Source organism: Micromys minutus, assembly GCF_963924665.1.
Source record: "Micromys minutus genome assembly, chromosome: 2".
In the NCBI taxonomy this organism is placed as follows: domain Eukaryota; kingdom Metazoa; phylum Chordata; class Mammalia; order Rodentia; family Muridae; genus Micromys; species Micromys minutus.
In genome coordinates this window covers 18,605,590-18,627,020 of record NC_137971.1, presented here as the reverse complement: position 1 = coordinate 18,627,020, position 21,431 = coordinate 18,605,590, and the positions used below count along the sequence as shown (strand labels likewise).

The 21,431-nt window shown below is 45.2% G+C and overlaps 2 protein-coding genes across 2 annotated transcripts in view; one reads left to right on the top strand and one right to left on the bottom strand.

The window, feature by feature from the left end:
- The window catches only part of PI4K2A (phosphatidylinositol 4-kinase type 2 alpha), a 29,174-nt gene extending 14,427 nt beyond the window's left edge, over positions 1-14,747 (top strand). The window contains exons 4-9 of the mRNA XM_080911299.1: positions 309-462; positions 5,658-5,719; positions 7,414-7,513; positions 8,314-8,447; positions 8,905-8,964; positions 12,532-14,747. Of these exons, the coding sequence (XP_080767425.1) occupies positions 309-462; positions 5,658-5,719; positions 7,414-7,513; positions 8,314-8,447; positions 8,905-8,964; positions 12,532-12,693 (672 nt within the window). The 3' untranslated portion in view covers positions 12,694-14,747. The remainder of the gene's footprint in view (positions 1-308; positions 463-5,657; positions 5,720-7,413; positions 7,514-8,313; positions 8,448-8,904; positions 8,965-12,531) is intronic.
- A 950-nt stretch (positions 14,748-15,697) lies between these two features.
- AVPI1 (arginine vasopressin induced 1) lies at positions 15,698-21,198 on the bottom strand. The gene is made up of 3 exons (XM_080912546.1): positions 21,034-21,198; positions 17,106-17,387; positions 15,698-16,242 (listed from the first exon to the last, which is right to left on the bottom strand). Exons 2-3 carry the CDS (start codon positions 17,375-17,377, stop codon positions 16,083-16,085), a joined length of 432 nt encoding a protein of 143 aa, XP_080768672.1. The 5' UTR covers positions 17,378-17,387; positions 21,034-21,198; the 3' UTR covers positions 15,698-16,082.
- Positions 21,199-21,431: the final 233 nt, after the last annotated feature.

Below are 21,431 nucleotides of genomic sequence, written 5' to 3'. Positions count from 1 at the left end.
CTTACAGACTTTGTGCATGTGAAAGGCCTAGCTGAGGTTCTTGTCTTTCTCATTTCTGCCGGGGACCTAACAGTCCTTACTTTATTCCTCTAGAGTCTAGACCATTTGAATAGGACTCTACAGCTTGTGTGGATGACTCTCCCCACACCCGTTCTCCTGACCTTACAAGGAGATAAAGGCATGATACCCTGGAAACGCTCCTTTCTCTGGTGTGAACTCCACAGGGCTTTTGTGGGTCTGTGGCTTACTTCTGAGGTCTTTAACTTGACCTCTACAGAGATGCTTTTATTCCTTTCTCTCGGTTGTAGGTCGGATCTTTCCAGCTCTTTGTTGAAGGCTACAAAGATGCAGACTATTGGCTGCGGCGTTTTGAAGCAGAACCTCTTCCTGAGAACACGAACCGACAGCTACTATTGCAGTTTGAGCGGTTGGTGGTACTGGATTACATCATCCGCAACACTGGTGAGTGGCCGGGGTGCTCCCGTGCTCTGTACCAGACGTCCAAGGATTGAGATGGACTTGGAGCTCTGGGGACTGAAACCACTGCCTGTGAGGATGTTTTCCTGTGCATATTTAGGGGAGGCCTGGTAGACCAATTTTCCAGGTTAAATTTTGTCCAGATACAGTATCTGCAAGTTATCAGAGGTAGTAAAACCTGAGTTGGAATTTACCTGTGAAAAGTACATTCATTCTAGAGTCCTTCATTTCTATGACTTTTTGAAGTAGATTCTGAAATCAGATCATTGATTTTTCTTTGTTGTTTTTTGAAACAGGGTTTCTTTATCTCAGGTTGTCTTGGGACCTTGAACTCACCAAGATCTACCTGTCTTTGTCTCCAAGTGCTGGGATTAAGTGGGTCACTATGCCTGGCATGATTTTTTTTTTCAAATATGTTGGTGAACTTGAATTTTCTGATCTGACCAATTCTACTTGTATTGAGAATAAAAGCTTTAGATTTATGCTTCTTAGCAGGACATTTTGATTACTAATCAGTCTCTGTAGGAGATTTTCTGATTCTTTGTGATCTAATCATGGCAAGATTTGTGTGTCTAGGACTTCTCCATTTCATCTAGGTCATTGAGTTTTTTGGCATCAAATTATTTTTAGTGTTAAGTTCTTTTCGTGTTTATAGAATCGTTGGTAATATTTCTGCTCTCGTTTTTTATCTGTCTCTCCCCTTATTCTGTCTAGCTAAAGCTTTGTCCCTTTCGTTGATTTTGGCTCGTTTGTGTAGTTTTGGCTTTTAAGATAGGGCTTTACGGTTCACCATGTGACCCCTGCTGTCCTGGTGTCTATGTGGTCCAGTCCTGGCCTCAGAGTCACCAAGGTCCTTTGCATCTGCCTTCCAAGTGCCATAACTAAAAGCATGTGCTGCCACGAGTTCCTGCTGTTGCTTTTGGTGTCCTCGTTTGTCTTTTTCTCTGTTCAGGGTGCATCTGCCCTGGTGCCACATCCTCTCTTCCATTAGTGTTCAGTTTGTTGTTCTTTCTCCTTCTGTAAGCTATAAGGTGGAGCTGTTGATTGGTGAGCTTTCTCATTTTACAACATAAGTATTTGTAGCTATAGATCCATCACTAGATGCTATGCTGTTGTATCCTATACATTTTGGTAAGGTGTCTGTTTGCTTCCATTGTTTTGTAAGCTTTTCTTAGTTGCCATTGTGATTTCTTCCTTCATCCGTTGGTTAAAGACTTTGTTGTTTAATTATGGAATTTTGTGAATTTTCTTCTTCCTCCTCCTCCTCCTGCTCCTCTTCTTCCTCTTACTCCTCCCCCCTTCCTCCTGTTCCTCTTCCTTCAAGACAAGGTTACTCCTTGTAGCCAAGACTGTTCTGTGTAGCTCAAGCTAGTCTAGAAATCAGTGCACTATTTCTGCTTCTTGGAAAGTAGGCATGAGCTCCTGTATCCAGCCTTTCAGTTGTTGGTTTGCTGTTGCTTGATGACTGACTTTATACATAGTCCTCCTTTATTTGTAGTTGTATTAACTGTTGTTACCTGTGGTCTAAAAATATTAAATGGGAAGGTTCAGAAATAAATAATGCATACATTTTATATAACTTTTTAAAAAGATTCTATTCTGAGTAGCTTCAAGTTTCTTGCTGTCTTACCCAACACATGAATCATCCCTTTGTCCAGCATCTCTGCATTGCAGAATTGCCTGTCTGTCAGTTTTAGTGATCTTAGCTAGTCCCTAGGCTGTTGCCATAAGAACTTACTATTCTGAACAGTGGGTCCTAGGTACAAGATTATTAATAGTAGCAACTGGGACACATCAAAGACAAGCATGAACTTCTCCTTTAAGTGAAAAGGAAACTTTATCAGAGCATATATGAAAGGGGAGGGAAAACAGCTCATATGTAGCCAGTTGGAGGACAGTGGTAGGTCATAAATAAGACGTCTGGACCATTGTATTGTCTGGTGGTTCTCTCTTATTTCTCCCTCAGTCTGGAACAGTTATAGCATGATGTTAGTTAGCATTTTGGAAGAATGTTGTTTGGAAGACCAGTGACTGTTTTGCTTGTCTGTTTTAGAATGCTCTTCAGCATGGTGTATCTGTTTCCTGACAGCTAGCTTAGATTAAGCATATGCGTTTTAGCAGGAGTGTCACAGAAGTGTTATTAGGTTCTTAGAGCAGCATCAGGAAGCATGTCCTCTCCCATTAGTGATTCTAATTTTGGTAACTTGATGGTCTCTTGGATTCTTGATTATCTCTTGGATTTTCTCTATTGTACAATGTATCCATGCATGGTGTGTGAATGTCTTTTTATGTAAGTGATAAAAGATAGAACTTATTAGACAGAAGTTTAGGTCACTGGTGTCATGCTCTTGAAGTAAGGGGGCTTGGGGCCCTGGTCCCTTCTCTCTCTCTCTCTCTCTCTCTCTCTCTCTCTCTCTCTCTCTCTCTCTCTCTCTCTCTCTAAATTGGATATTCTCTGAATTTACATTTCCTCCAATCCCAATCCCATCCCCCTCCCCCTTTTATTGCTTCCATGAAGGTGCTCCCTCTCCCAATCTCCCTTTCCCACCTCAGTGCCTTGGCATTCCCCTACACTGGGAAGAAGAACCTCTCCTCCCATTGATGCCAGAGAATGCTATCCTCTGCTGCATATGCACTTAAAGCCATGGGTCTGTCTCTCCATTAAGAACTCATTGTGTGGTGTTTAGTCCCTGGGAGCTGTGGTGGGTTTGGTTAGTTAATAATGTTCTTCCCATGGGGTTGCAGACCCTTTCAGCTCCTTCAGTCTTGTGTAGCCCCTTCTCTTTTTTGTTTGACTCCTGACCATCTTTAGGTGAACATCCTCCTTCACTATATCCTCCTTGCTGTGTTCTGCCTCCTACAAACCTGGGTTAACAGGGTCAGGTGACCTTGGGCTGAAACCCAACCAAACTAAATGTTTCCTCCTTATAAGCTGATTTCTTTCCCAGGTACTTTGCCACAGCGAACACATAGACTTGTTTGTTTATCGAGATAGGGTCTCTTTGTGTAGCCCTGGCTGTCCTGTCTGTACACTGGGCTGGCCTTGAACACACAGAGGTCCACCTCTCTGCTGCCTGAGCACTGGGACTAAAGGTGTGCATCACCCCTTTTTATTTAATATATTTACTCACTTTCTGTCCTTATTTATTTTAATGCCCTAATTTGGCCACTGTTCCTATGCTCTTTTGATGTGTATGTGCTATAAGCACTTCCTTAATTTCTGGCACAAGATGTTCTAGGTTTATTTGCTGATTCCAAGCTGGAATTGTCATTTCTCTGAGGTTCTTCTTTTTAAAAAGGATATGTTTACAGCTACAGGAATGTGTAAGATCATCCAGATACCTCTGTTTTCATTCAGACACAGATTCATTTTAGCTACCTTTGATTTATAATTCTTTCTGAATATAGACTGACCTAGCTCCCATTACAACTATTAACGATACAATACAATAAATAAAATAATATGATAAATTTATACATTTGTTTAATCCAATACAGCACAGAAAGTAGTTTCAGAATTGCTAAAAGGAAGAAAAAAATTTGAGACTTTGTAAAACCATTAGCATTTCCCCAAATAACAGAATTATCTACTATTATTTCCTTTCCTGGCACTTTGTTACTTTTTTTTCTACTTCTTCCCCCAATCCTTTATCCCACTCTTCTTTTTCCTTCCTTCTTCTGTTTTTTCCTCCTCCTCTTTTTTTTTTTCTTTCTTCTTTTTTTTTTTTTTTTTTGAGACAGCCCGTGGCCTGTATTGGCCATGAATGTTTGATGTTCCTGCCTCAAGCCTCATTAATTCCAGGATTATAGACAAGTGACTGTACCCAACTACCAGAATACTTTGTTCACCTGCAAGGACATTGTATTCATAATGTGCATTCATCTTTTTAAAAATGGATGGCTTACCAGACTCATTCTCATTTTGACAAATGTTTTGGTTGTTTGTTTTGGGGTGGGGTTGTGGGGTGGCCTTTCCATAACATATAGTCCAGATAGGTTTGGTATAAACTGATGATCTTTCAGTCTCAGTTTCCTGAGTGGCCCTTCTCTACCCTTCTCCTTTTTTGTTACTGTTTTGTATCACCTTGGAGCCTTGACTGGCCTGGAACTTGCTATTTGGCCTACACTAGCCTTGAACTTATAGTGACCCACCTCCCTAGGTTCCAAGTGATGAGATTAAAGGCATGCTCCACCAGCCTGTACGGCTTGAGTTCCAGACTTCATACCAGGGATTTTCAGCTCTAGAATTGCTACTTGGTTCTTTTTTTCTTTTCCCCTTAATTTGCTAATAATTTAGTTTTTTCTTTAATTTTATTTTTTTCTGTTGATGTTTTAAAAGTCTTATTTAACCCAGGGTGACCTTGAACTCCCAATCTTGCTGTCTTCACCTCCTGAGTGCTGGTTATAGGCCTGTATCTCTATTCCTGGCTGTACCTTTTATCTCTGGAAAATACTAAATATTTTACTTGGCCATTTAAAAGTGTATAGAAGATAAGTCCCTTGTTTGGAGGTATTTCAAGGGTTTTTTTTGGGGGGGGGGTCTCATTTTTGTTCTGTTTTTGTTTTTGTGCTTGATTGGTTGGTTGTCATATACTTTATCAGATTTGAGAAGATGCTTGAGAGTCTTGGGTACTGGGTATAACTTATCCAGAGTATAGAGTTTATGAAGGGCTATCACCTAAGTCACCAGTAGCCCCAGGGTCACATTAGCGTCAGATATTGAGGAGGACCTTTGGTTGCCTACAAGATGGCCTCCAAGTTTTTTCTTTCAAGAACCACTGTCCCATTTCCCAGCCTTCTAACCACCTCTTCCCAAATCAGTGGGTGGTGCAGTAGGGGAAGGAAGCCATAGGTATAAAATTCTTTCTGTGTGTACTCTCTCTCTCTTGGTACCAGCTCTTAGATTCCTTTCTTCGCTTTCTCTCTTCCAAGACAGTGTTGTGGTAAGAACTAGGCTGGCCTTGAATTTATGATCCTCCTGCCTCAGCCTCCTAAGTGCTGGGATTTTGACTCAGATTTTTATGATTGTATTAAAATCACCAGTGCCTTTCAGAGATTTTAAAATATTTTATCCTGCCTCATAGTTGATCTCAGTTGGAGGGGTGGTCCACGTATCCCAAATGTTTAATCCATCATTTTTAAAGTCAGACAAGTTATTTCTGCTCTGTTTCTGTTTGCAGACCGAGGCAATGACAACTGGTTGATCAAATATGACTGTCCAATGGATAATTCTGGCTGTCGGGTAAGAGCTTGCTCCATATCAAAGAGGAAGATAGGAGGAATAACCCTTAAACTGTGGAAATACAGAATAGAGATTTAGGTCACAAATGTTCAGAAGAGTCAGAGAAACACAAGGATTTAAAGTTATAATTGGTATAGTTTTTTGTGTGTTTTAAGGAACATCTTGCTGAGCGATATTAATTGGGATAGCATCAAGAAAAGTAGTAAGTTTGGAGCATATAAAAGCATATCTTTTGAGCCTCATGCTGCACCATAGCATAGTAAAGGTCTAAGACATGTTACATTGAATGAATCTGCCTAAGATTGTTTATCCCAGTGGTTTTCAAGCCATGGGGCACTTTTTTTTAAAACAAACAAATTAGGCCCTGCAAGTTTAGAGAAAGTTTCAGTGCCTTTTATCTTCAAGTTTTCTTTTCTTTGAAGGTTGAATTCATGTGCATGAGTTCTTGTTTGTGCACCATATGTGTACCTGGTGTCCGCAGAGGCCAGAAGAGTGCATCTGATCTGTGGCTCAGAGCCACCATGGGATGTTAGGAATCAAATCCATGTGCTCTACAAGAGCAGCCAGTGCTCTTTAACCTCAAGCCATCTTTGCTACAATTCTGTTCCTGTGATGGTGCCACTGTGCCTGAAGAAATCACGGGGCCCCATAGGCATAGTGTTGCAGGTGTAGCCTGCCAGGGCTGCTGACTCTCTACTCTGTTCCTGTCCTGTCCTCCCTTCCTCCCTTCCCTCCTCTTCCCTCCCCTCCCCTTCCCTTCTCTCCACTCCCTTCCTCTCCTTTTCATTTTTCTTTTGTTTTGTGTTTTTTTTTTTTTTTTTTTTTTCCAGTCAGAGTTTCTCCTTGTAGCCCTGGCTGTCCTGGAACGTGTTCTATAGGTCAGGTTGGTTTAGGACTCAGAGATCTGCCTGCCTCTGCCTCCTGAGTGTGCCACCACTGCCAGGCTTGTCTTTTTCATTTGTTGTGTATCAGTGACTCATGATGGTTACTTTGTATAAAAACCAGCCACTTGTCATCTTGATTCTGTTTTCTCAATGGAAATTGGAGACATTGTTACCATTACCAGTGAAGTCATGTCTGAGCTAGGTTCCACTCTAAAAGACCTTGGCCCAGTGACACAAAAAATTTTTTCCTTCTATTCTTACATTTTACCTTAGAATAATTTCCAACTATTTTTGTTTTTGTCATTATCCTACTAAAGACCGGGCAAGTTCTAGGTAAATAAATGTACATGTTTCAGAATAATCAAGGATCTCTAGCAATGTATATGGTACATACTTGTAACACTAGCATTCAGGAGGTAGAGACCAGCCTGAGCAACATAGTAAGACTCCTGTCTCTGGGAGTAAGGGGTGGGGTAAGAGGGAGAAATTCCAGAGAATCTTGAACAGACTCAGATGCTACTAATAAACCAGGTCCAGAAAACAGTATGAAGACCAGTAGCAGTTAGATCTAGGGAAGCTAAAGGACGGGCTGAGATGAGGCGTCTTGCTGCTGCTTATTCATTAGCTTGTTTGTTTGAAGCAGGATCCCTCTATGTAGCCGTGGCTGGTTTGGAACTTATATACACTATGCTAGCCTTGAACTCTTCCTGCCTCCGCCTCCTGAGTGCTGGAATTAGAGTTACATATCAGCCCCATCATCCCTTTTTGCTGCTATTTTAAAAGGTCTGAGCAAGTCTCTTTATTCCACAGGATACAGATTGGGTAATGGTGAGGGAGCCTGTTATCAAGGTGGCTGCCATAGACAATGGGCTAGCATTCCCACTGAAGCATCCCGACTCCTGGAGAGCATGTAAGTTTAGAGCACTGGACTGCTCTATTGATTGCTGTAGTAGGGTCAGCCAAAAAATTAGTGAAATACTGTAGCCTCAGGCATTTTACAAAATAACCAGCAGCATACGGCAACTATTCCATAGTATAAACTACTTTAATTTTTACCATTTATTATTTCCACTAGATTGTATGGGTAATAGAGACCAGATGCCTATGAGCCGGTGTGGAGCATTATGGGTAATGAGAGAGCAAATGTCTATGGGCTAGTGTGGGGCATTATGGGTAACGAGAGAACAGATGCATATGGGCTGGTATGGAACGTGTGTATAGCCCCTGGGTTCCTTTTCTCAGTTTTGCAAAGTAAATGAATCAGTATAAAGATGGTTTTCTCATTTTCACTTTGAATTCAAGCTCATCTCTTCATATTTTATTTCATTTGGGTTTCTGCAGATGAATTGCTGTCAGTGCTCTGTCTTCCTTGTTGTACTCCATATCCCATTGTAACTGAGAATCTGGAAAAGACAGGAGTAGAGTCACTAGTGCCTTTGTAGTGCCAGCCTTCATCTCAGGACCATCTGAGAGTCTAGCAAGAAGTGTATCTGGATAGGCCTGTTGTGGAAGGTCGTATGTCACCTGCAACAGAACTCTGAGATTAGGCAGCTCTGAGTGTGACACCTGAGTCCTGTGTTTACCAGTTGTGCAGTCTTAGGGTCAGCAAGTCTTGAATGTGGATTTTGTTGGTGATATATTTTGTTGGGAAGCGTTGTGTTTTGGGACTTTTCCAGCACCAGCTTTGCTGTGTGCCTTTTCTCTTTTCAGATCCTTTTTACTGGGCCTGGTTGCCTCAGGCAAAAGTTCCATTCTCTCAGGAGATCAAAGATTTGATTCTTCCAAAGATTTCAGACCCTAACTTCATCAAAGACTTGGAGGAGGACCTATATGAACTCTTCAAGGTCAGCCCTTTGGAAAAAGGCCGTTCTTTCTGGTCTTTCTTCTTAGTCCTGACACAAGCCAAGAAGGATATTTATTGTTTTACACCATTCTCACTCCAGTTAGCCAGAAGAGTAAGGTTACCACATACCAGCTGGAGCTGGTTTGGAGGGATTGAAAGAAGTGGCAGCCCTGACAATACAGTGGCATAACTCAGTTTGCAGAATGCTTGCTTAGCATACAGAGTCCTGGTTCCATCTCTAGCACCACACGAAGCCTGTGTGCTCTAGTACTCAACAGGGGAGGTAGGAGGACCAAAAGTTCAGTGTTGTAAGTGGGACAGGAAATAGTGTACTTTCCAGCCTGCTGCTTCCTTTCTGTGTGCTGAGTACTCTTAGAAACTTAACTGGGGAGAGAAAGGTGGTTTCCTGAGAGGCGTTCACATGGTTCCATCATCTCCCTTCTGCCCTTCTCTTGTAGAAAGATCCTGGTTTCGACAGGGGCCAGTTCCATAAGCAGATTGCTGTCATGAGAGGCCAGGTAAGCCTGGGACATCCTTCATTGTCTCTTTATCTCTGGAAGGGTTATATGCTCGTGCTGAGCAGCTGGAGTATTGTGTTTGACTGCCTTTTAACTGTGTGACATATATAATTATGACTCTGCCCTGAACTACAGGAGAGGGAAGGTAGCCTTCTGCAATCTCCTCCCTCTTCCAGAGTGCTGATACCAGGGTTTGCTGAAGTACTTATTATTGAGTGCTTAGCCCTGTACTAGTTGCTGTGTGCATTATTGGTAAATAAACCAGCACACTGTCTGAATCACTCCAGGCTACATGCCTCACTCAGCTTGATAACTGGGCAGATCACACCAGTTACAGGTTCTGTGATGCTGGTAACATCTGCAAGTAACTCTATCTTGCTCTGTTGCGGACAAATGCAGAAGAGAATTCATGGTAAGCAATAAGGAAAAATACTGCGGGGCACAAGGTAAACATGCAGATAATCATAGTTTTGTTGTATAAGTTATATATATATTTTTTTCTTTTTATTTAACTTTCAGAAGGAACTATAGGAACCTGGAATTGTCAAAACTGTGTGCAACCAAGCATGGAGGTGCACATCTATAATTACAGCACTCAGGAGGGAGAGGCAGTTTGGAGCTCTGTGAATTTGAGGCCAGCCTGGTCTACATAGTGAGCTCCAGGACAACCAGAGCTATGTAGTTAGACCCTCTCTCTAAGACTAAGAAAAATTGTAGGGTATTGGTGTCATAAGTATCACTTAAGGAGAGCTCAGCAGTGACGGATACAAACTGATCAGAGTGTGTGGGTCTGGAACCTCGTGCTCCATTGCCTGCCTGTGGGACCTTCTGACTCTCCCCTTCCATCACTTCTCTCATGGACTTGCTTCATGGTGTTAAAATTAGATATTTTTAGAAATAGTTGTAAATAGGAAAGTCAGCTTCTTGAATCTTCTTCTTCTTCTTCTTCTTCTTCTTCTTATTATTATTATTATTATTATTATTATTATTATTATTATTGCAGGGTTTCTGCCATAGCCCTGTCTATCTTGGAACTCAGTTTGTAGACCTGGCTGGTCTTGAACTCACATGGATCCACCTGCCTCTGCCTCCTGAGATTGGGACTAAAGGCATGTGCTATCATGCTCATTTCTTGAATCTTTTTCTTTGAGATAGCTTGTTGTATAGCCCATGCTGGACCTAAAGTTTTTATGTAGTCCAAAACTCTTGACCATCCTGGCTCCATTTCCAGGTGCTAAGAGATGACAGGCTTGTGTCTATAACTCTTTTACTAACTTGAACCTTCAAAGAATGTATTAGTCTTTCCACCACAAGTATATATTTATTCTTCCTACCATTTAGCCAAAGGCTCCCAAAGAGCACCTTTGGGCTTGCTGAGCTCCTTTTCTTTGGAAATGGGATAGTCAGGACATTTTAAGAGCTGTCATTTATTAGTCTATCTAAATACCAATATTCTGCTTTTCCAAGTAAAGCAAGTATACCCAGTATACTCAATGAGGCTGGCATAACTTTGAGAAAGCTACATTGTAGACTCTGGTATTACAGGCCTCGGGATGAAGGAACTGACTTGCTTCCTAAGAGAATCCAGGTGGCACCTCATCTGTATCATACCCTCTTCTCCAGTCATTTCTCATCTCAGTCTCTTGGCAACACCATAGCAGCCTTCCCGTTATACCCAGTTAGAGCTAGCAACCATCTAGTTAGGGCTAAAGCTAGGGGAGAATTAGCTAGTGAAATTTTACCTTTCTCTCTACCTGTGTTCTTAATGTCTTTAGAACAGTTTTTGCAACAGGAGTGTTATATAAGCAAAGGAAACATTGGTTTGAGCATAGGAATTGCAACTTGACTGCATACTCAGGGGCAGACCTACAATGTGTTCTGGCAAAGAACAGTGGAGAGGAAACTTGCAGGGAACCCAGCAGAGTAGTCTGACTTTGTGTCTCTTGTTTTGAAACTTTTTGGATCAGCTGTTGACCTGTGGGTAAATAATCACAGGGTAGGACTCTGTTGTAGCCTCCTGACTCTGATAATCATAGTTAGCTTAGTCACACACACTCAGCCAGTTTACCTACCCTTCAAAATGACAGGGCCAGGCATGTTGACACTCTGAACCTTTGGTAAGAAGGTCTTAGTCGAGGTGCACCTGCCTGGTGCTTATGAAGCTTTGGGTTTGGACCCCAGCACAAACAAATTTTAGAGAGGATTACAAGGTCGAAGGGGATTCTTTTCAGCTTTCCCGTATGATTATTCCACATTCTAGCCCATGCAGTCTGTCTCTCTGAGCTCTCTCCACCTCTCAGGTCATATTTTCTATTTCTTTCTTTCTTTCTTTCTTTCTTTCTTTCTTTCTTTCTTTCTTTCTTTCTTTCTTTCTTTTTAAGGGCAAAGAATATTTCCACTTGTGATTATAATGCCTTTGTTTGCTTGTTTGTTTGAAGGCAGGAATATACCGTAATATCCAGGTTGGTCTCAGATTCCTGGCCCTCAAACTACCTTCCTACCTTATACAGGCAAACACAGGTTTTAAAACTTGTTAATGAGGTTGTATCCACTAATGTGGATTGCCTATTCAGATTCCTTCTTTCTTCCTTTCTTTTAAAGATTTGTCTATCTATTCTTTTGTATGTGAGTACATGGTCAGTGTCCTCAGACACACCAGAAGAGGGCATCAGATCCCACTACAGATGGTCGTGAGCCACCATGCAATTTCTGGGAATTGAACTCAGGACCTCTGGAAGAGCAGTCAGTGCTCTTAATTGCTGAGCCATCTCAACAGACCAGATTCCTACTTTCTTAAAAGAAATTTAGGACCATTTTTATTTTCTTGGGTGTTTTGCTTGTATGCGTATCTGTACCCCACTTGTATGAATGGTGCCCATAAAGACCAGGAACAAGGTCAGATGCCCTGGAACTAGAATTAACAGATGGTTGTGAGCTACCATGTGGGTGCTAGGAATTGAACCCAGATTCTATGGAAGAGCAACCAATGCCTTTTAAGTATGAGCCATCTCCCTAGTCCCCACATTTTCAAATTTTCATTTAAAATTATATGTTTATGTCTGTGTATATTTGTGTGTGCAAGTGTGGTGCCCTAGTCTTACAAAAGAGGGCATCAGATTCCTTGGAGCTGGAGTTACAGGTGGTTGTGAGATACTTGACAGGGATACTAGAAGCTGAATTTAGGTCCCCTGCAAGAGCAGTACATACTCTTAATCACTGAACTACCTCTCCAGCCTTACATTCCTACTTTTGTAAACAGCCTACTTCCATGAAATTTTCATTGGTATTTGTTTTTTGTTTTTTTAAAGATTTATTTATTTTTATTTATATGAGTACACTGTAGCTGTCTTTAGACACTCCAGTAGAGTTCATTGGATCCCATTACAGATGGCTGTGAGCCACCATGTGGTTACTGGGAATTGAACTCAGGACCTCAGGAAGAACAGTCAGTGCTCTTAACCTCTGAGCCACCTCTCCAACCCGGCATTTGCTGAAGGATGATACTGTTTACAAGGCAGGCTTAGAATACTAGGCTTTTCACTTTTTCTTTTCTTTTTTCCAATGCAGATCCTAAATTTGACCCAGGCTCTAAAAGACAATAAGAGTCCCCTGCACCTTGTCCAGATGCCACCTGTGATTGTTGAGACAGCCCGTTCTCATCAGCGGTCTGCAAGTGAATCCTACACACAGAGCTTTCAGAGTCGGAAGCCCTTCTTTTCATGGTGGTAGCCCCAGAGGCAGGCAGAAGAAATCCTGCAGGTGACAGGCTGGGAGGAAGCCTGGAGACCCAGGTTCGAGGAGGCCAGAGAAGCTGGTGCACAGCAGAACCTTTCAGAGCCCTTCCTCTTTGCTTGCCACCTCTCTCAGGGCTTTCCTACCCGCAGGGAGAAGCACAATCAGGGACAAGAATGTTCCTGGACCTTCAGAGTGTTGGGGAGGCTGATGTCCAGGCAAGGAGCCCAGGTGGCTGAGGAGGAGCAACTCCCTCCTAGCATTTGGTGGCTGGTTGGGAAAGTCCCATCTCCCTGACAACCTCTCCATCCAGGTTCCCTACTATATTCTGCATCAGAAACAAAAACAACAGAAACAAGTTTAAATGCTTATAGGAAAACCCATATTAGATCCTCTGATATCAGAAGCCCTTAATCTAAAACCTAAATTTGCTCAGACACAGGCGCTGTGATACCTAGCAGTTGTTACTCCATGAGCTGAGCTGTCAGAGGCCCATCGCTGGCCCATAGACAGAAGCCATTCCTTTCTGGTTTTGCCAAATTGACCCACCTCTTGCCACACTGGTACTGACTCCTTCTGGCAGTGCAGGTTTATGTTTTGCATCTCAGAGGCTCTGCACAGACCTTTTATCTGTCCTGCTGTACTTGCCCGGCACTCAGCTGAAGCCAGAGAGGCTAGCCTTGGCAGCTGTGCTGTGCCAGGAGTGGTTGGGTAGCATGGAGGTGATTGACTTGGCCTACTTGCATGCCGGGTGCTAGGAGGGCTCTGTGGGGAGCCTGGCACAGCCTCACTCCTGGTCCCTAGTCCCATCCTTTCCTACTTTTCTGTTTGTTATTCTATCTTCCTCCACTCTTAAATGACTTCAGTTTGGGTTCTGGAGTGACTCTCAGCAGGGGTTGTGGGTCAGTAGGTCCATGAGCAGCCAGGACAGCGTCTCCGTTCATGTGTTACCACTGCTGCCTGGAAGAAACAGGACCTGTGTTCTGCCTCCTAACTGGTGTGCCCCTTGGCTCCCTGCCTTCTTGTCCTGGGCTGGTTTCTGCTCAGCTCCTTGAAGAGAGGCCTTCAAACAGTCCCCCAGTGCCTGTCCCGCTCAACGTGCATCTTCCTGCTTCCATGTCTTCTCCCTTGCCAGGTGTTTGAACCCTTTCTACACCAAAGCAAAGAATTGGCTTCAGGAGGGAGTGAAAAGGGGGCTGCGTGTGGCTGAGAGGCAGCAGCAGTGTTCACACCCTGTGCTGTGGACCCATGAGTGTTCTCACACTCTACAATTGGTCAGTCAGCCTTGGAAAGAAATGTCCTGAAGGCTTGAAAAAAGAAAAAAAAAAAAAAAACCAAAGAACAGGAGTGAGAAGCACAGCTGTGCCTCATCTGCTTGCCTGGCTCCCATCGCCCAGAGGCAGGGCAGAAACAGCTCCCTGTCCATTCCCAGCCCAGGAGCCAGCTTACTATGGGCTTCCACTCAGCAACATGAATCTTCGAGCACTGGATATGCATGCCCTATGGACGGAGTCACTGTTGTTTGCCCTGTCTTGACAATCCCATCCAGCCCATGTGGACTCTGGCCTCAGAACCATGTTTGAGAGACTCCCTGCCTCATCACAGGAGCCAGCAGGGGTCCAGGTGTATGGTGTTCTTCACAGGTATCCTCACACCAGCCTGTTGGCGAGACTCCCCACTGGAGAGCCAGAGAGCCAGTGGTGCCTAGAGAGAACTCAGTGCTGCACCAGATCAGGTCTGCCATCAGGAGGAAATTGGGTCCAATGGAAGAGGGAGCCAGTGCCAGGCCCAGTGGGCAAGGGTGCAGGCGGCCTTTCCTGCCTCCCTCCCTTGAAGCCTGTACTCAAGTTGCCTTGAATATGGACTTGGGCGTGCCAGGAGCCCAGAGTGTCAGGTACTTCAGAACAGCCGTTCTTCTGCCAGCCTTAGGCCTGTCTAGGAGCGGAAGCTGGTTGGTGAGCGCTGCTGCCCTGTTCTTCTAATGCACTGTAGAAATTGTATGTATTGTATTTAAATCAATGCAAATGTATGAATAACAAATTCAGTTCTGACCTCTTTGTCCAGTTTTCTTTGTGGGAAAACAAGGTAAATGCAGTTTTAAGGACAGAGACACATTTCCATGGAGTTACAAAGACTTGGCGCTTGAAAACCAAATGTTTTAAGACATTTCAAAAACTGAACATGTATTCGCTTTTAGTATGAATACCTACTACAGATTTTTCTCTGATAGGGACTCTAGTATTTGCCCTGGATACTTTCTTAGTCAGAATTCTGGGATTATGTGTAGAGCAGTGGTTCTCAGTCTGAGTTGCAGGACCGTTTTACAGGGATCTTCTAAGACCATCAGTAAACAGATTTTACGTTATTTATAACAGTAGCAAAATTAGTTATGAAGTATGAACAAAGTAATTTGGGGATCACCACAACATGAGAACTGTATTAAAGGGTCACAGCATAGACAGGTTGCATTAGGAATGATTTAGATGAAAATTTAGGAAAGGGTTGGCTTCTATCCTTGGCCATCAGAGGCAATCCTGCCATATAGGTACATCACTGTCTGGAATAATGGGAAGAGCTCTTGACTCCTAGGTTACCAAGCCATAGTGCAATGTGTAAGAGTGATTGATTAGTCCTGTGCCATCCCACCCTTGATGGTACTGTCTGAGAGATGATGCTCCCAACAACTACACACACTACCCAGTGCCCCAGTGCCTGCAGTGTGGAGCTGATGTGGGCTGACCTGTCTTCCCCTGGTCTGCCCCTTTGGATCAGCCCTATCTGCAGAGACCTCATTTTTTCTCGAAACCTACCCACCTCTGGAAGAGAAAGCTGTAGTACCGGAATCTCCTGGGCCTGTAGTTGAGAAACACAAGCATCCAGCCCAGATTTATCTCCTGGAGACTATCTTGTCCTTCCCCATCTGGCTGTGTCTGTTTTGTGATTCTCTCTTTCTGTAACAGACTCAGACAAATCTTGATGCAAATGTTTTTATTTTCCACTTAAACACATTTGCCTTTACACTGGCCTGTGGCACAAGACTGAGACAGCTGGGTGGTGACAGTAACTGTCAGTTAGTGGCAGAAATGGTAGATGCTGCATTTGAGAGCATATTACTTTTATTCCAAGGGAATGCCATGAGCCCAGATACACTGTTAGGTCAGAAAGGCTAATGTGTGAGCAACCTTGATTTTTGCCTCACTTCGTGAGAACAGGTCCCACTAGTGCAAGAGTCCAGCAGGTGCTGGTTCTGAGCTGAACTGAGGGCATTCCTATGACCATTCACTTCACCTAGACAGGGCCTGCTCAGATATCCTTTTTATAATCCCATAAGCCCTTTGGCGAAAGTCCCTGCAATATTTGGGGAGTACCTCCCCACCCTTCACAGGTCAGTGTCTGATCTGGTGGAGGTAACCTGTGGGGCCTGGCTTGTTCCAGTTTCGGTGGACTGTAGTGCTTGTTCTCCGGGAGTTCCCAAACTGCTCCCTGGAGGCCGCGTCAGTGGTGCTGGCCTGTTCATTGGCCGCTGTGGAACCAGGCTCTGGAGCTCTGTGGAAACAAGTGTGTGATAAGCCAGCATCAGCGTGGCGAACAGGACAGAGTTTGTCACCATAAAATGAGGCTGTCTGCCCCAAGAACTGTGTAACATCTTTCCAAAGCTGTTTGGCTGTTCGTTAACAGGGTGGGGCTGGATTGGGGAATGGGATACTCAAGTCTCTCCCCACCTTCTTTGTTTTCTCCTGAAGACAGGGTTTCTTCATGTATCCCTGGCTGTCTGAAACCAGGTCCACCTCCAACTCACAGACATGCCTGCTTCAGACTCCTGAGCATTGAGACTTAAGGCGTGTGTCACCACTGCCTGGCTCCTCCCCACTTTGTTTTGCATTTATGGCACCATAAGTCAGGTATAGATGACATCAGGTAGTCCAAACAGTAAAGACTCACTGGCCATCTCAGACCCGAGGATCTGTCTGCCCAGTCTCTGCTGTTCAGACTATGAGGAGAAGATCCTAGAGGGAAATGTAGTGATGGCTTCAAGGCCCAGTAGTTTACCTGGGTTCCCCGGAGGCTCACTGTTCCTTGGCAGTGACTTGGGCAGAGGTATCAGAAAAATCTCTACTGCTTTGTGACCATAGGATCTCCTCATAATCTTAGACCATATCTCTAATTCCCTCTAAGGCTTTAGCCCCCTTCTACCTGGCCAAGAGTCACTGAAGTAGGTGGTGCCGCTTTGACTGGGCTTTCCTTCTTATGGGGATTACAGGGTCATGTGACTAACAATAACAATAGACTTTGAGGTACCAACACCACTGCACTAGAAACAAGTACAGTGAGGCCAAGTCACTGACTCCAGGTCACACAGCCAGGGCAGAGGAACCTCTACCCTCAGCCCTCCTGTCCCAGGCACTCACTTGAGCCGGCTGCAATGGCTCTGTCTAGGCGGCCTTTTCCTGCGCAGCCTCCTCAGTGCCTCAGCTACACGGTGATCCCCCGCACATTCCCAGATGATCTGGGCCCGCTCTTCAGCCAGCTGGTCCCCACTGCGCTGGAACAGGCCCTGGATTTGCACCAGCTCAGCATTCTGGAAGATGTTGGCAGAGGCCTGCTTGCGGCGCACCCGGGTCTGAGTTGTTGAAGCCTGCCACAGGGGTGGCTCGCTCACCACAGAGGCTGGAGTCCCCATCACAGGTACTCTGAAATGAAAGGTAGAGACAAACATTCCTGTAGGCTTCCTTCAGAGGTGCTGTCAACCAGAAGCCGGTCGTATATTGGACTAGAGAAAGTTAAAATATATTCACAGAAAGCTGTGTACATATTTACTAAAAATTGGCTGAGTGTGGGATGGGGGCTGGGAATATAGCTCATTTATTTCAGAGTGTTTGCATAGCATGCATGAAGCACTCGACTTGAGCCCCAGTACCACATCAACTAAGTATGGTAGTACATATTTGTAATCTGGGAGGTAGAGCTAGGAGGATTAAAGTACAAAGTGAGGACCCTCTGGAGAGGTGGCGAGGTAGTTGAAAGCACTGGCTGCTCTTGCAGAGGATGGACCTCAGTTCCTGGCACCCACATGTCTGCTCGTGACCATCTATAATCCCAATTCCGGGGAACCTGATGTTATTTCTCTGGCTTCTGCAGGCTCCAGGCATGTACAGGTACATGTAGTCAAACACTCAAAACACATGGAAAAAAAGTGTTAAAAAGCTAGGAAGCCACCCTTAGCTATATAGTGAGTCTGGGGCCAGCAGGGACTACATGATGCCATGTTTACAAAAAAAGGTGACACAGATACAAGCATTTCCAGTTTGTCCCCAACCTGCTCGGGGCAGTAGCCCTCACCCTCTCCTGCTGGTCTTCTGTTCTCTGGAAGAGTCTGAGTCATCACCCCGTTCAGAACTATTACCCCCTCCCTTGTCTGGCCTCTGTCCACCTCATTATTCCAGTAGCTGCCACATTTGCACTGTCCTAGTTTCTATCCTAAGAACTTCACTCTTTTCAAGACCTGAGGTAAACCCACAGAAGGCATCTAGGTGAAATCATAAAACTTGGATTTGTACCCGGAAAATGGGACTAAGAAAACCTGTCTGTTGGGCACTATTATAGAGCCCAGTTAAAGCCCCATGAGGTCATTAGCCCCCCAGGAATTCTCTATGCAGAGAACAAAAGTGATCCAGGCACGCTCTGAGGCTGATGAGAAAGAAAAGGCAAGCGTGGGTGGTGACTGCGCTGACTGATGTGCTCGATATCACAGATGCTCAAAATAATCCTAGAAGATAATACGGTTTTCACCATCCTGCTGCAAAAGCAGCAAGGGATGGGGCCGAAGCTGGACTGTGTCCTTTGACTGTGACTTACAGTTTAAACCACTGGGCCAGGTACTTTCCAGGGCAAGCAAGTCAGCCCACTTCCTTACATTTCCATGTGGAGTGAAGGACTTCAGTCGTCCCACAGGGTGAAGTCTGTGCAGTGGTTAGTTCAGTCACCACTGTCAAGGCTGCTGGCTGACTAGATGACATCATCGCCAGCTTTGAACTGGCCCTTTCAGATCTCCAGCTTCAACTAAGAATTCTAGGACTGCCTCGGAGTGTGACTGCTGCCTGTGACTCAAGACGCAGTGTCCTACCCTTGGTTCCGACACTCAGTGGTTGACAGGCCTCAGGAATGCCCATCTTCTCTGGGCCGGTTCCCGGCTGCTGCTCTAGAGCCGGTTGGTGCTGACAGTCTCAAGAGCGTCTGCACTGGTGTTGAGTCATCAGTGCATGACAAGGACAGGCCTATATTGAAGGATAGCCCTGCTTGCCTGCTCCTTGTGGGCTGGGAGCTGCGTGTGTGGACAGGTCTAACTAATTAGCTTCCAAGAAATGCCTCAACTAGTAGTTAGCCTAATCCTCCCCACCCCCAGCCTCCCTGAAGACCAGATACTGTTTTGCTACAGTGGGTGGAGGGCTACTGGAACACTGCTAAGGGTCAAGCCCTAGGTAGCCTCTTAGGCTGGCCTGGGATGGTAGAAGAAAGGGTAATAATGTCCCTTTTTTCAGAATCAGCAATCTCGTGTTCTCTGTAGAAGTTGACAAACCGAGGACCAACTAGCAGATGTTTAGCAGGAGGAAATGGCTGCCCACTTCGTTCCAGCAACCTCTACGGGGCTTTAAGTCTTTAACTGGCCAGCCTCCAGTGAGCTGAGTACACCTAAGCAAGAAACCACCAGGCAGTCTAATGTCCAGCACTTAACAACACCCCAATGAGCCCTGGGAAGCCTTGGACCCTCTAGATTTTGAGGCCCTTCGCCAGTGGGAGCCTCATCCTGGGAGTCAGACAACAGAGTAAAGCTAGGATTCCAGGTAGGGCCAGATGGTAACATTAGGGAAATTGATGACGTGGGGTCAGAACAATTCCTAGAAGGCACTTCCCGTCCCAATGGGTTCAATCATTAATCTCTTCCTAATTTCCTGGACAAGACCTTACTCCAAGAAGCCCAGTGCATACTTGAACAATGGTACATTTGAAAACTGGAAATCGGAAGCATGGGGCCGATAGGATTACAGATGAAGCTTTCGTTCTAGAGCCCACAGACGGTAAGATAAGTAAGGACTCATCGCAAAACTACAAATGGGCACAAGAGCTTAAGAACGAACCCCCTAGAGGAAATACTGAATGTTGAGGATGACGAACTTCAACTTATTTTGGATTGGGCATCAAAGGAAGAACTATAGAGCTCTTAACATCTCTGCCTCAGAAGTGTAGAAAGAAACTGGGCCCTTGGTCCAGACCCATTTTAGGCATGACCTGAAAATTGAACTAGTAGAGCAAGGAATTCGAAACCCCTAAGGTGACAGAGACGCTGACCTTGGACAAGTCACCTTTCCTTTGCTCATCAATCAGAACTGAGGGGAAAACCCTCACTGGGTATAGAGAGGAAGCATGAGTGCCCATCCTAGTACCTGGCATATAATGGATACTCAACATCGCTTGGCTGACCGAGAAATAAAGGCTGTTTAACAGGATGATATAAAATCACCGTCATGGTTGACGTTAACATGTAAACTACTCAGTGGGCTTCAAAGAGACAGGCTCACTGTGCACTTTTAAAACCATGGTTTTATGGCTAAGTTCATAGAAGAAAGCTTGCTGTGTCAAGCAAGAACTGCGCTTTTGAGGACCTTTTGGTCCTCGTGTGAAGTGGTATAATAATAGCGGGCGCTTTTATTAAATTCTTTTTCCATGAAAAAGCTGAGCTCTTGAAGTGGTAACTTGCTCAACTCCACAAGGCTGGTAGATGATCTTAGGCTATTAACCAGGTGGTTTGACCTGGGCTCACTTCACCAGTGTTTTCATTCTTGCCAGGTGTCTGAGAAGGTGTTCAAAATAAGGGGGCAGAAGGTTCTGAAATCTCTACGACTCTGCCATCTTCGTCTGGGGATTTTGGAGGTCGCTACCGATTCACAGCCTCTTCGCTGGAGTTAGAGCCCCATGGGAAGTTAGATCGGTGTTCTGTCAATCTATATAGCCAGTTCCAGCAGATCCCAAATCGGGATCCGGCAGCTAAGACGCGTACTGTAACCTCTCTCGGGCTTTTGGGAAAGGACAAGTGCAGCCCTGAAGGTGATCACAAGGGCCAAGAGGAGGTGACTGGCTGGCTAAGAGCTTGGGAGAGGATATCCTGGCTGAAGTTACAGGGCGACATCCCCAACACAGTGGGCCCCAGGGCTCAGAGGTGGCGGCTGACAGAGAGAAGCCCCTAAGTGGATCTAGGGTATGAGACCCAGCGGATTCCTAGCTGCGACCGTCGGCCCGCGCGCTCCCACGCAGAGCTGAACCGGACCGTGGCCTACCTACCTGGTTACCTTGGCTGCCCGAGGCGGGGGGAACGCAGCCGGGAGCCTGGCCGGGCGACTTGGATCACAGCCACAGTTCCTTAGAGAAAGTGCTCCGAGCCCCTTCAGCAGCCAATCCTCGGTCACAGCCTTCCACCGAGCACCCGAGCCAACTTCGCCTAATCGAACGCGGAGACTCCGCGAGCCAATCAGCTGCTGCAGAGGGGGAGGGACGTGTCTTATCCCTCCCTTTTCCCCGTGACCGCCTCCAAATCAAGAGCAGAGATTCCTTGGGTCCAATCATCCGCGGATTATCAGCGAGGGGCGTGTCCTCCGGGTCCTCCCCACCCACCCAGCCCACCCGCCCTCCCCACGTCCGGAGGAGCCCCCTTGATTGACGTCAGTCCCGGGGCGGGCTCT

Bases quoted from the DNA above. Each gene is read 5' to 3' on its own strand.
- AVPI1 (XM_080912546.1), bottom strand. From the start codon at position 17,377: ATGGGGACTCCAGCCTCTGTGGTGAGCGAGCCACCCCTGTGGCAGGCT. The intron at 16,243-17,105 runs GTGAGTGCCTGG...TTGTTTCCACAG, and splicing joins AGCCATTGCAGCCGGCTCAA to AGCTCCAGAGCCTGGTTCCA.